Here is a 15,077-nt window from a genome sequence, read left to right on the forward strand (position 1 = left end):
TGATTGTTAGCCACCACGGTTGTTAGCCACCATGTGGTCACTGGGAATTGAACTTAGGACCCATTGAAGAACACAGTCAAGTTTCTCTAGCCTCAGAAGTTTACTGTTTAATTTGTGAGATCTACACTAACTTCAAAATGTTATTGTTAATGAGTGACATTCACTTGCTTGGTGTCAGAGATTGCTGTTGTGACATATGTGATAAACTTTGACATATACCTACATGTAAACGTGTGTGTGTGTGTGTGTGTGTGTGTGTGTGTGTGTACGTGTGCGTGTGCGTGTGCGCGTGCGTGCGTGCGTGCGTGTCTGTCTGTCTCTGTGTGTTCTTGGTGTCACTACTACCATCATGATGGTTGAATGCCTGTCATCACCGGAAATTTTACCTATTTCTCCTTTAGTCTTTTCGGCTCTCTGTCAGACTCATCATATTTTAAAGATTAATATATGTAATTAATTGCCTCTATATATTCTTTTAATTGCCACATAGCATTCTTTTGTATGAGTATGCCATACAAGAGTATAACATTTTTGTTTGTTTTTGTAATAAAATCATTCTGTGGAGCCTTGCCCTAGAGCTGTATGTAGAATAGGTGGCCTTAAACTCACAGAAATACCTCTGCCTCTGGAACACTGGAACTAAAGGCATATACCACTATGGCCAGCTGTCATTTACTTTTTTGATGAACAGATATGTCCAGTTTTGAGATTTAAAATGTTTTATTTTTTAAAATTATATGTAGAATGTTTGCCAGCATGTTATGTCTTTCTACCACATGTGTGCAAAGCATGTGGATGCCTATAGAGGACTTTGAATCCTTGTTGGGGAATATTATTTTAAGGTGTATTACTTTTGTTTATGTTGCATTTGTTTAACTCTGTGAAGCTGTGTTACTGTGCCTGTCTAAAATACCTGATGGTCTAATAAAGAACTGAACAGCCAATAGTGGGGCAGGAGGAAGGATAGGCGGGGCTGGCAGGCAGAGAGGATAGATAGGAGAAATCTGGGAGAAAGATCAAGGAATGAGAGAGGAAGGAGGAGGGCATCAGGGGCCAGCCACCCAACTACACAGCCAGCCATGGAGTAAGAGTACGATTTACAGAAGTAGGAGAACAGGAAAAGCCCAGAGGCAAAAAGTAGACAGGATAATTTAGGTTAAGAACAGCTGGCAAGAAACAAACCAAGCTAAGGCCGGGCATTTAAAATTTAGAATAAACCTTCATGAGTAATTTATTTGGGAGCTTGGGTGGCAGAGGCGCCCCCCCCCCCCCCCCCCCCCCCAAGAGCAAAACCATCAAACAGCAGACAAAGTCCCTAAAACTGGAGTTACAGATAGTTGTGAGTTGCCACGTGGGTGCTGAGAATTGAATTCAGGTCCTCTAAGAAGAATAGCAGTGTCTTAGTTACAGTTACTGAACCATTTTTTCAACCCTGATTTTAAGATAGTTTTAATATGCTGTTAATAAAAATTTGTTCATGAGGTTTTTGTTTTTTAAGATAGGGTGTCTCTAATAACCCTGGCTGTCCTGGAACTCTCTTTGTAGACCAGACTGGCTTCAGACTCAGAGATCTGCCTGCCTCATGCTGGGATTAAAGGTGTGCACCATCACCCCCAGCTTGCTTGTTCATGAACTTTTATGTGATGTAGTTAAGTATTTAAAGGTGGTCTGGGTATAGTAAGATGCTGTGTAGTTCCAGACACTTAGGAATCTAAGGCAGAGCAGTGGCTTGAGACAGGGGGTACAGGGCCGATTGGATAAGTCCCTGTTTTATATTTTAGTTTTGAACTGTTTAGGAAGCCCCCTGGCAGTGGAACTGGGACCTGTCCTTGTTGCATGAGCTGGCTTTTTGGAACCTAGGGCCTATGCTGAGACACTTTACCTTGGTGTAGGGAGGAGGGGACTGGACATGCCTCAACTGAATCTGCCAGGCTGGGTTCACTCCCCAGGGGAGACCTTGCCCTTGAGAAGGTGGGAATACAGGGTGGATTGGGGGAGAAGGCTGGTGGATGGGAGGAGGGAGGACAGGGGAATCTGTGGCTAATATGTAAAATTAAATTAATTATAAAATAAAAGTATTTTAAAAAGAAAAAAAAGAAAAGGGGTCTTGTATACATGAGGCTGGCATAACTGATTGGTTATGTAGTCAAGGATGACTTGTAATGATTCTGCTTCTACTTCTGAACACCACCTTATGTAGTTGGATTTTCCTTTGGGTCATAAGTTCATAAAAAAAATGACACAGAGGCTTAATTATGAAAGCTCAGCTGATAGCATAGGCTTCTTTCTAATTAGCTCTTATAAGTTAAATTAGCCCATTTTCTTGTTTGGTTTCTCGAGACAGGGTTTCTCTGTGTAGCTTTGCGCCTTTCCTGGATCTTGCTCTGTAGACCAGGCTGGCCTCCAACTCACAAAGATCTGCCTGCCTCGGCCTCCCAAGTGCTAGGATTAAAGGTGTGTGCCACCTCCGCCCGACCTAAATTAGCCCATTTTCATTAATTTACTTTCTGCCTCATGGCTTTTACCTCATCTCTGTAGTGCTCATCATGTTTGCTCTTCATCTGGCTGGCTATTCTGCCTTCTTCCTAGAGTTCTCTCTGTCCAGAAGTCTCATATATATATGCATACACCTCCTGCCTAGGTATTGGCCATTTAGCTATTTATTTATGTTCGTTTTTTTGAGATAGGGTTTTGCTGTGTAGCTTTGGAGCTTGTCCTAGAACTCAGTCTGTAGACCAGGCTGGCCTGGAACTCACAGAGATCCACTTACCTCTGCCTCCTGAGTGCTAGGATCAAAGGCATGTGCTACCACAGCCCAACCTAGCTTTTTATTAAACCAATTGCAGTGACATATCTTTACACAATATAATCAAATGTCTCTCAACTTTTCCCCCTTTTTGTCTAAATAAAAAGGAAAGGGTTTTAACTCTAACATAGTAAAACTAAAAGAACAATTATCGGGCTGGAGAGATGGCTCAGAGGTTAAGAGCACTAGCTGCTCTTTCAGAGGTACTGAGTTCAATTCCCAGCAACCACATGATGGCTTACAACCATCTATAATGAGATCTTGTGCCCTCTTCTGGCTTGTAGGCAAACATGCAGACAGAATACTGTGTACATAATAAATAAATAAATCTTAAAAAAAAAAAAAAAAGAACAATTATCAGGTAAGGATTACATTTATAATGTCCTACCTTGTCTTGGCAAAGTTCAGCAGATACTTTCCTTTGTGACCTGTTTGTTCAGTTTGGACTGCTGTCAGTAGTCGAGGCAAGGGCAGTTTCTTTGCCTAGTTGGTATCTTTGCTATAAAGAAAGCAAACTCCATATGGAAGTTCTTTAACGCCCATCATCGTTTTTTTGAAGTAAATTGGTGCTGCCAGGAACAGATGTGTCTCACTGTCAAGAAAAGCCTTGGGCTATTAATACATTTTAGTTTATTTATTTATTTGTTTGTTTGTTTGTTTATTTATTTTGGTTTTTCGAGACAGGGTTTCTCTGTAGCTTTGGAGCCTGTCCTGGACTAGCTCTGTAGACCAGGCTGGCCTCGAACTCACAGAGATCTGCCTGGTTCTGCCTCCTGAGTGCTGGGATTAAAGACTTATGCCACCACTGCCCGGCTTTATTCTTTCTTTTTTCTTTTCTCTTTCTTTCTTTTTTTTTTGTTTTGTTTTGTTTTGTTTTTGAGACAGGGTTTCTCTGCAGTTTTGGTGCCTGTCCTGGATCTCACTCTAGACCAGGCTGGTCTGGAACTCACAGGATCCACCTGCCTCTGCTTCCTGAGTGCTGGGATTAAAGGCGTGCAACTGCCCAGCTCATTTTCTTTTTTTTAAGCCTATAAACATTGTTAAATACAGTATAACTTGTTTAGAGTCTTTTTTTCCATGTCTGAACCTGCTTTACTGTGAATCTATAATCTTTTTTGTCTGAGCAGAACCTTTTTTTTTTTTTTTTCCTGGAACTGAGGACCAAAGCCAGGGCCTTGTGCTTGCTAGGCAAGCGCTCTACCCCACTGAGCTAAATACCCAACCCCCCAGCAGAACCTTAAACCACTGTGCAGTTTTTTTCATGGAGTGCTGGCCGCTCAAGCCTGCAAACAGTGGCTGGGAGAGGTGTCTTTGTACTGAAGCCTGCATGACAGACTGTGGAACTAAGAAGCCATGTTTGACTCCATGTTTTTGTGTGTGTTTGTAACCCTTTTTTAAAGCTTTCTCATGTCCTATGTGGAAATATATGCCCCATGTTGGGTGCCATATGTAGTCAGACTTTCCTTTGGGCTGCCAGCTCACGAAGACTTATTCTTAATTTATAAACGCTTGGCTAATAGCTTAGGCTTGTTTCTTTCATCTCCATCTCCTCTTCCTCCTTTTTCCCAAGATAGGGTTTCTCTGTGTAAATTTCCTAGCTGTTCTGGAACTCGCTTTGTAGATCAAGCTGGCCTCGAACTCAAAGGATCTGCCTGCTTATGCTGTCCAAGTGCTGGGATTAAAAGCATGTCCCACCACCGCCCAGTCTTAGGCTTGTTTCTAATTGACTCTTATAAACTTAACTCATTTTTATTAATTTACTTTCTACCTCATGGCTTTATTACCCCATCTCCATATTTCCCATCCTATTTGCTCTGCATCCAGCTAGTGACTCTGCCTTCTTCCTAGAGTTTTCTCTGTCCAGATCCCTGCTATACCTCCTGCCTAGCTGTTGGCCATTTAGCTTTTTATTTAACCAGTCACAGTGACATCTATACAGAATGTAATCAGATATCTTGCAACAATCATGTTGGGTTTGTGTATGCTGGAGATTGAACCTAAAGCTGTGCATGCTAGGCAAGCTCTCTTCTAGCTATGTTACACCTCCTTTTTTCTTTTCTTTTTCCTTCCTCCCTTTCTTCATTTATTGTTTGAACTTAACTATTAAGTGTATTTCATAATTTTTTAAGTTTTATGTGTATGTATGTTTTACTGCTTGCATGTATCTATGTGTATACCATATATGTGTCTGGTGCCTGCAGAGGCCATAAGAGGGCGTTGGATTCCCTGAAACTGGAGTTATACTTGGTTGTGAACTGAGCCGTGTGGGTGCTTTCTGCCAAACTCAGGCCCTCTATAAGAACAGTAAGTGCTCTTAACACCAAGCCGTCTCTAGCCCCTGTGTCTTCCTTTCACTGAAGTTATCCACAGTAATACCATTTTACTTTAGCCAGTGTATGTTTCCTTTGGGAGCGGGGGCTTGAGACAGGTCTCTCTACATAGCCCTGGCTTTTCACTCACTGTGTAGGCCAGGCAGGCCTTGTATTCACAGAGATCCATATGCCATTCCTCCCAAGTGCTGGGATTAAAGGTGTGGTCCACCACCCCCAGCTAATTTTTTTTTTTTTCGAGACAGGGTTTCTCTGTGTAGCTTTGTACCTTTCCTGCAACTCGCTCTGTAGACCAGACTGGCCTCGAACTCACAGAGATCCACCTGCCTCTGCCTCCCGAGTGCTGGGATTACAGGCGTGTGCCACCACCGCCCAGCTTCTTCTTTTTTTTTTTCTGACTCAAGGTTTCTCTGTGTAGTCCTGACTGTCCTGGAACTCACTCTGTAGACCACCAGCCTAGAACTCAGAGATCCGCCTGCCTCTAACTCAGAGATCCGCCTGCCTCTGCCTCAGAAGTGCTGGGATTAAAGGCGTGGTCTACCACTGCTCGTCCCATTTTCATACTGAATAGACAGCTCACATACTACCTCCTTACAGAACGCACTGTAAAACCACAGTAATCAGACCTGGGAACAGGCTCAGTGGTCAAAGCCCTTGCTGGGCAATGGTGAAGACTGGGAGTTTGGGTCCCCAGACCTCATGTAAGTGCCAGGTATACATGGCCACCAGCCTGTAATTCCAACTTCAGATGGCCAAATCTTGGGATCACCAAAGCAAGCTGGCTAGCAAGACTAGCCATTTCAGCAAGCTCTAGGTTTGATTGAGACCCTGTCTCAAAGGAAAAGGTAGAAGAGCAACAGAGAATGATTATCAATGTTAACCTTTCTTTGTTCAACACATGTATATGCATCTACCCTTATCCATGTGCACTCACACATACCCCTCTGAAAATTTCCAAACATGCATACACATGTATAGTACACCCACCCACACATGGAGAAATAACAAAACTACAGTAATCAAAACTATGGTACAGATACAAATAACAGGGCAATAATAGTTTAGAAAAATAGTCCTGCCATAATATACTACCATTAGTCTTTTTAAACAACAACAAAAAGTCAGAACAACTCAAGGGAGCAAAAAAATGGGCTTATAGTAGTAGTGGTGGTGGTGGTGGTGGTGGTGGTGGTGGTGGTGGTGGTGGTGGTGGTGGTGTGTAGCATTGTTACCATGGTGCTTGACAAAAAAACTTCCAGTACATGTAGAAATTAACCCCAAGACAAATGTAGAGCCTAAAACTATAGAACTTAATTAGGAAACTTAGAAGAAAACTTTGCAGCTTGATTGTCAAAGATTTCTTAATACAGTAAACAAAAACCTTTAGAAAGGAAGAAAATATTAACTTTCTATTGAACCTATGCCTGGTGTGGTGGTACAGACCTTTAATCCCAATACTGTAGTTCTGGGCTGTTTCTCCAGCTGTCTCAGAATTTGCTGAGCTTTTCTGTTCCGTGTATAACCCACACACATGAAAAAAAAAAAAGGGAAAATAAAAACCAGCTACTGTAATCAAAACTATGGTACAGTGTTTGGGATTTAGCTCAGTGGTAGAGCGCTTGCCTAGCAAGCACAAGGCCCTGGGTTCCATCCTCAGCTCAAAAAAAAAGAAAAAAAGAAAAAGAAAAAAAAAATAACAACTATGGCACAGATACATAAACCATAGGAGGAATATAAGAAAGAGGGTTCATCTTACAGCTCAATTTTAGAAAACAGGCATGAACCTGTTTTCCTGCACATGGTCTTGGTGAGGGCTCATTTCCTAGGGCTTTTTTCCCCAAGTGGCTTTTGCAGTTTAGACAGAGAAGCTTTCTGACCTGGGAGTTGGATTGGCAGAGGGACATTGCTGCCTCGATATGCTAGTGCTTACAGCCCCAGCTCCATCAAGCTAGCTAACGTCCCTCCAGTCAGTCCATCATGGCTGTACCCAAACCCGTTGTGGGAAAGAACTCCACTAGATTGAAAGATGATGAGGGATTGTTTGTTTTTGTTGCTGTGATAAAATAAAAAAACACCATCGCCATAAAGCAACTTGGGAAGGAAGCTTACAGTTCCATACTGTAGTCCATCATCAAAAAGTTGGAAGTGCAGGAACTTAAGGCAGAAGCAGAGATCATGGAGTAATGCTGTTTCCTGGCTACTTTATTATATTATCCAGAACTACCTGCCTGGGGATGGCACCTCCCTCAGTGAGCTGGGTGCTTCCACATCAATCAGGAAAGCGCCCTATAGACTTGCTTACAGGCCATTCCTTTGGAGGCATTTTCTAGTTAAGATTTTCACCCCTGGGTTAGAGATGGTTAAGTGGTTAAGAACTCTGCCTGTTCTTGAAGAAGACCTAGCTAGGTTCAGTTCCCAGCACCCACATGACTGCTCTTAACTGCCCCGTAACTTCACTTCCGGAGAATCCAATGCCCTCTTCTGGCCATTGAGGGTATCATGAGTACAGATACATGTACAGGCGAAACACTAATACATGCAAAAGTAAATAAATAGAATTAAAAAAATTAATATTCTTCCTAGATGAATGTAATTTGTGTCTAGTTGACATAAAATCTATCTAGTTCAGTATGGTAGTTAGTCTTCAAGGTTGCCCCAAATGGTATCTGTGTGTAGTGCTTTCTAACACAAGAGTAGATCTGACCTCAGTAACTGGGAGGATATTGCAGAAGTCACTTGATTTACAGCTACCTAGAGAGGCCATGGAGAGAACCTCACTTCTTTTGTGCAGTTAGAGCCATGTGGATATGAGCTATTACTGAAATATCATGCAGACTTATTCAAGGCTTCAAATGGCATTTTTGTCATAGTGCAGCCCCTTGAGAAATTCCAAGCTGTGAACCACTTGGCTTAAGCCATGTTCCCAATACTAACTGCATGATAAATACATAATTATTGTTTCTAGGAGCTTCATAGGAGGGAGGTATATTTTTAGATAGCAATAGTTGAAAGTACACACCTTTCATGTGTACTTTTAAAAGTAGAAACAAGATTGAGTCTTGCTATGCACCCCAAACTGACTTTGAGTTAGCTCTGTTGTTCAGGTTGGCCTCAAACTCAGCATAAGTTATTTATAATTAAAACTTTCCATCAGGAATACTATATGAAACATTTAAATATGGTGGTTTTTGTTTATTTGTTTTTTAAAGATTTATTTATTTATTTATTATGTATATAGTGAGTGTTCTGCCTGCAGGCCAGAAGAGGGCACAAGATTTCATTGTAGATGGTTGTGAGCCACCATGTGGTTGCTGGGAATTGAACTCAGGACCTTTGGAAGAACAGCCAGTGCTCTTAACCTCTGAGCCATCTCTCCAGCCCAAAATAAATATGGTTTTGTATTATACAAAGGCAAATAAGATTTCAAGCGAAGAAGGTTTAAGGAGCCTGTAAAATTCAACTTTGATTATAAAATGAAAATGATAGAAAGATGCTAAATATTTGATCAGTTGTGTATATGGGGGTCAAAACCTTTTTAATTAAGTTACATTTGAGTAATGAAATCAAGCATGTTGACATATATGTGTAGTCTCAACTGCTTGAGAATCCAAGGAAGAAGTTGGGAGAATCACTTGACGCCAGGAGTTTGGTTCTGCTCTGACAACTTAGCAAGATGTCATCTAAATAAATAATTCAATACGATCACTAGTGGATGTTTTCAAGTTTTTATAAGAAAATATAGTGTAAAAAACACATAATGTGGGCCGGGCGGTGGTGGCGCACGCCTTTAATCCCAGCACTCAGGAGGCAGAGGCAGGTGGATCTCTGTGAGTTTGAGGCCAGCCTGGTCTCCAAAGTGAGTTCCAGAAAAGGTGCAAAGCTACACAGAGAAACCCTGTCTTAAAAAACAAAACAAAACAAAAACAACAACAAAAAAACAGATAAAATGTCTGAGTAATCTACAAGATGCTTCTTGTTTTTTATTAGTTTCTTTGACTATACTTTTCATGATTATGATCCTTTTTTCAGTATGTGGGAGTGGGTGTGCATGCTTCTGTGGTGGTTGGGAATGAACCCAAGACCTGTGCTCTAGCACTGACATACACATCCCCAGCTCCCTTTTCCCAGACTTAAAAAAGGAAGGGGAGGAGGGACACCTCTTTCTGATTCCTAAGTGTTATGGGTTGGTCATTTTATTTATTTATTCATTCATTCATTCATTCATTCATTTATTTTTCTTACAGATGGTAGTGAAAACTTTTATGGACATGGATCAGGATTCAGAAGATGAAAAGCAACAGTATCTCCCTCTAGCCTTGCATCTCGCATCTGAATTCTTTCTCAGGAACCCTAATAAAGATGTGCGCCTTCTCGTAGCATGTTGTTTGGCTGATATATTTCGAATCTATGCCCCAGAAGCTCCATATACTTCCCATGATAAACTTAAGGTAAATACAATGTTTTACAAAAAAGTTACTTTTATTTTTGTCACATAAGCATGGTTTCTGACCACAGGTTTCATATAATTATCACATACAGACATCACTAGTACAGAATGAGGCTTTGGAAGGTAAAGATCAGAGCTCGTCCTAGTCTGTTCCTATTTAACCTTCCTGGTAGTCCCCAGAAAACCCAGTCGGATAGATGGAAGCTTAAGTAGCGGCTTAATGATAATTTGTGAAACAGTAATATACTAGAATTTACACATTGAAATAACTTTTCCCCTTACAGGTTATTAAATAGTGGATATTCAGAACTGCTCGTTTTGGTGGTTCTACTTTTTTTCTAAACAGTTAAAAATAATTATTAAAGTGAACTATTGAACTGATTTTATATTGTTTAAATTCTTGGGAAATTTGTAAACTTTAGAAAATTAGAAAACGGCTTTTTTATTATTTATGTATATGTGCGTGCATGAGTATGTGTACTGCATTCATGCAGATGTCGGCAGAGATAGGAGGAGGATGTCGGGTTTTCTCAAACGAGTTGCAGGTGGTTTGAGCCACCAGATGTGGGTGCTGGGACCCAAACTCAGGTTCTCTAGAGGAGCAGCAGGTGCTTTTTTATCCGTCGATCCACCACCCCTTTTAAGTACAGTCAGTATCACCCTGTGGTTTCTCTTCCCATACTTTCAGTCACTTGTGATCAACCCAGGTATTAGATGGGAAATACCACAAATAACAGTTCACAAAGTGTCAGTTTGGTAGGACCATAATGAAGTTCACGGTCAGCTTTATTCCTCTTGAGACATGTGCCGGCTGCCTGTGAGTCACTTAGTGGCTGCCTTTGTTAGCTGAGAGCTGGAGTCGCATCCTAGTGTTTATGTTTAAGTCATCTGTACTTTAGTAATGACCCTTTATAACTTTGTAACTTTATAACATTGTTTTATTTTATGGTTATTTTTGATCATGTTTTAAGTACCTGGTTTATAGACTAAACTATCATGACTATGTGTGTAAGGAAAAAACAAAATACATGTAGATTATAAGCATCCACGGTAAGGATTACAGCAAAACAAGTCATTTTGTATCATACTAGTGCTCTTTGGAATGGATGTAAACGTCTAATGGAAGCATACTAAGGAATAAAGCACCACCATCAGTCCTCAGCTTAATGTCTTGCCTTTGTTCCAAATGGCTTTTTTGTCACACATCAAATTCAAAACCACGGGCTGGAAACTACTTGGTTACATGTCAGAAGTAGAATAGACTCATTCAACTTCTCTAAAAAATGAAGATAGTAGTTTTCCATGATGTGATGTAGAGACAGCAAGTGACCAAAAGCTCTACAATTAGAGGAGAGTGTGTAAGTTAAAAGGTGAATGTTCTCAGATAGATGTCCTAAAATATGCAGGAGAAGTACATCTTTAGCTTTACTTCCAAAGGATGTTGTTTGTTCTAATCTTTTCCAGTCATTTAAAATAATGGAATGGGCTGTCCCGCAGGGAAACGTTCTTTATTGTAGTTTGTAATTACTTTTATATATCTATACCTCTATATGTAGATATAGATATGCACTTAGTGTATTGCAAAAATGATAAGTAATAGTGTCTAAGCTAATATATTTTTCATTTTTTTTATTTCTTTAACAGGACATATTTCTCTTTATTACCAGACAGTTAAAAGGTTTGGAGGATACAAAGAGTCCACAGTTTAATAGATACTTTTATTTATTAGAGGTAACAGTAATACTTTATTTAATAAATATAATTTCATGTAGTTGCAAATTCTTAAAATTATACTATAAAGTAAAACTTCTATGTATAACTTAATAAATTCTTACATTTCATAAGGAAAATATCTCTATGTTTCCTCCTGTCTTAAAAAGATAAGTATATCCAGTGGGAAAAAAATTTGATATTTTACTTTCATTCCTAATCTAAAAATGAATTTTCACTACTTCTGAAATTTTATAACTGTATATATATTTGTAATAACTCCTAACTATTCAGTACTTTTCAACTTGAGAAAGTTGATGCTGCCAGATTGGAATGATTTATAATTTATAATTGTGTACATTGAGTCTTTGTAGACTTTAAACAATTCTACTTGTAAAAACTAAATTGAGTGTGCTTTTGTATAACAGTTCTGAATATATGTGATTAACCAATTATTTTTATTTATTGATTTAAGAATTTAGCTTGGGTTAAATCATATAACATCTGCTTTGAGTTGGAAGATTGCAATGAAATTTTTATTCAGCTTTTTAGGACTCTCTTCTCAGTAATCAAGTAAGTTTGTTGTTTTTTTTTTTAAAGCTTTTTTATTGTGTGTATTCTGTATATAAATGTACTCTAATATATAAACTAAACTCTTCAGATTTCTAGGGAATTTTTTTCTAAGACTATTTAAGACAAAGGGGGAAATGTTAAACAAGTCCTGCTGTTTGAAAGCTGTCCTTATCATTGTTTTAATGATGAGACAGGAGCTACTTTATATCTCTGAGAGACCTTGAACTTCTGTAGCCAGGTTGGCCTCAAACTTGTAGTGGTCTTCTGCCTTAGCCTCCAGAGTGATTGGATTATTAGGATTGAGCCAGCATGCCTGATGTTACACTACCTTTTAAATTTATGGTATAGATTAATTGGTTGACTTTTCTGTGTCTTTTTATGTGTTTGAGCCTAAATATGATTAGAGGATCATAAAACAGTTTTTGCAGTTTAAAAAAAAAATTGACAATTGTGTACATATATACGTTGATCATATTCACCCTCAGGATACCCACTTTTTGTCCTTTTTAACCCCCCATCCCTTGGTAATCCACTGCGTCTTGCTAGTACTTCCTGCTGGAATATTTAAGTCTTAGTTGGCATGATCTTGTGCTGGTAACCATAGAGAGTGAGTTCATGGGTGCCGTGGCTGTGCCGTGTTCAGGAGATAGTATCCACAGCACTCCTCCCCTCCTGCCGTAATCTTTCCATCCTCTTCCGTGTTCTTCCTCGGGTCTCAGTTGGAGAGGGCAGTGAATGGTACAGGTATTTCATTTACAGCTGGGCATGCAGACAGCACTCGTTCTGAGCACCCGACCAGTCATGAGTCTGCATTACTGTTGTGTACTTTAGCCGCCTCTCTGGCCAAGGTTTAGAGCAGAACTGACCTATGGCTATCAACATGAACTTTAGGACATGGTTTGACCACATAGCCATTCAGCAAAACAAGGGGAGTAGGTTCTCATCACCAATCACCCCCATGGCCCAATACTGGGCATGTAGTCTCTCCCGTGGAACAGGCCTCAATCAGAAAGTGGTTGCTACCCTCACTCGTAATTTTCACTTCACCCTTGTAGCTGTGGGGCTTGTCAGTGCTGTGGCATTCAGGGTTCATTTACCACTGTGTAATAACACAGGTGACCTTTCTCTCCAGATGCTTGTATAGTACCTGCTGCCTCTATGAAAGCTAGTTTTCCTGTCAGTTCCGACTTGATTTCTCTAAAGGCCCTGCAACCAAAGTATATTTGTCTCCAGGGGTGGTTCTAGTGGACAATCAGGAGCAATGGAAGTGGTCTGTGTTATGGGATGCGGGGACACTCTTTGGCCTCAAAGAACTAAAAGGGAGGTGAAAACACCTTGTTTTGAAGAAACTTACCCAGTAGAAACAGTGGCATCATTGTAGTGTAAATGGCATAAGACATGAAACAGTGAAGTGCTTTCTGTGCATCATTGATGTTGAAAAGAGCAGATTAGTCCATTGCTTACTAACTTTGATAATGTCTACTTTTTGGATGGAGCATGCATATATGTAACATGTATTTTGTGAAATTGTCAGGATGGAATCTAGGGAATACTAGGCAAATGCTCTACCACTGAACTACAGCCCTGACTCTTGAAAGTCATAAACATTGCTTAAATCAACTTTTTATAGAATAGAGAAACTAATAGAAGAAAATAAATCAGTGGGCTGGAGACATGGCTCAGAGGTTAAGAGCACCACTGCTCTTCCAGAGGTTTTGAGTTCAATTTCCAGCAACCACATGGTGGCTCACAACCATCTACAATGGGATCTGGTGCCCTTTTCTGGTGTGCAGACAGAACACTGCATCCACAGTCAATCAATCAATCAATCAATCAATAAATACTTAAAAAGTATTTTAAAAAATAGTGCTTCAACAGATAAATGAGTATATAAAAGTAAGCCCCCCCCGGGGGGGGAATCAGTATAGTTACTGGTGAGGAGATAGATGAGTCCAAACTGATTTCAGTCTAGTAGTTTATTCATACCCAACATCTGTGAGATGTGTCTTAAAGTATTATATGCAAATATGTCTTATGTTAATTTTAAATTCTCTACCACATTAAGATATGTAGGAAGAAGCAATTGAAATTCATTTTATTAATTCATTATAGCCAAAAAAATTAACCTTTCATTATATGGCTCTGTCAGGTTGCATATTAGAGAGTATATTTCTAGAACTTTTTCCTTTCTCCTTTGGTATGTTGAAGATTTGGTATTAACCTAAAGTAGACAGATTTGGTTAGTCCAAAGTTAGAAGCTAAAACATTTAGATCTTAAGAGCTTCCTGTTGCATTTTTACTGCCAGCAAGCCATTGGAATAAGTGATAGAAACCTTTATATTAATTAACTTTTTTATGTATAACAAAACATACTAGGAACTTGATCATATGAGAAGTCATTTCCAGCCCGTGATTCTGCTTGGTAGTTAGTCTGGTCTGGATTCTTTGCTGTGTTTGTAGTTATTTAGCAGGACACCTGGCAGTTGGTTGAAATAATGGAACAATAAAATCTCGTCTTTCATCACCCAGCAGGCTGGCCCCAGCATCTTCATTCACTGACTAGGCTTCAAAATTGCCAAGAAAGGCAAGCTCTACAATAGTAGAACCTGGTAATCCTTTAGTAGCTTCTGCCTAATCAGCCAAGCAAGATGTATAGGCAAACCCAGATTAAAGGATTGGCCAGATAGTTGTTTTTTGTTTGTTTGTTTTTCAAGACAGGGTTTCTCTGTGTAGTTTGGGAGCCTTTCCTGGAACTCACTTTGAAGCCCAGGCTGGCCTCGAACTCACAGAGATCCGCCTGGCTCTGCCTCCCCAGTGCTGGGATTACAGGCATGCGCTGCTGCCACCACCACCACCACCACCTGGCTTGGTCAGATAGTTTATCCATGGTTCCTCATGGATGGAACATCATTGTAAAGTGACATACAGGAACAATTTGTGGGGAGTGACTCCGTTGGTAAAGTGCTTGTTTCACAAGCGTGAGGACCTGAGTTTGAACCATAGAACCTCTGTAGAAAAGGTAGGCTCCATGGCACAGGTGTGTAATCTCAACGCTGGATAAGTAGAGACAGGCAGAATTTAGTGCTCCAGCCAGCCAGCCAGCTTGGTGAGTCACAGTGAGAGACTTGGCTGCCTCCCACAAAAGTGAGGACTGTGGCTTGTGAGGATTGACACCTGAATTTGTCCTGTCTTTAACACATGCTCAAATGTG

General features: G+C 40.1%; 1 protein-coding gene across 4 annotated transcripts in view; it reads left to right on the forward strand.

The window, feature by feature from the left end:
* Positions 1–15,077, forward strand: part of Pds5a (PDS5 cohesin associated factor A) — a 114,375-nt gene that overhangs the window by 23,925 nt on the left and 75,373 nt on the right. For 3 of the 4 annotated variants that reach the window (XM_036200407.1, XM_036200411.1, XM_036200409.1), the window contains exons 3-5: positions 9,381–9,584; positions 11,228–11,314; positions 11,769–11,866. In XM_036200407.1, coding sequence (XP_036056300.1) covers positions 9,381–9,584; positions 11,228–11,314; positions 11,769–11,866 — 389 coding nt within the window. The remainder of the gene's footprint in view (positions 1–9,380; positions 9,585–11,227; positions 11,315–11,768; positions 11,867–15,077) is intronic. The other variant, XM_036200410.1, reaches the window with a different exon arrangement.

Source organism: Onychomys torridus, chromosome 10 (genome assembly GCF_903995425.1).
Source record: "Onychomys torridus chromosome 10, mOncTor1.1, whole genome shotgun sequence".
In the NCBI taxonomy this organism is placed as follows: Eukaryota; Metazoa; Chordata; class Mammalia; order Rodentia; family Cricetidae; genus Onychomys; species Onychomys torridus.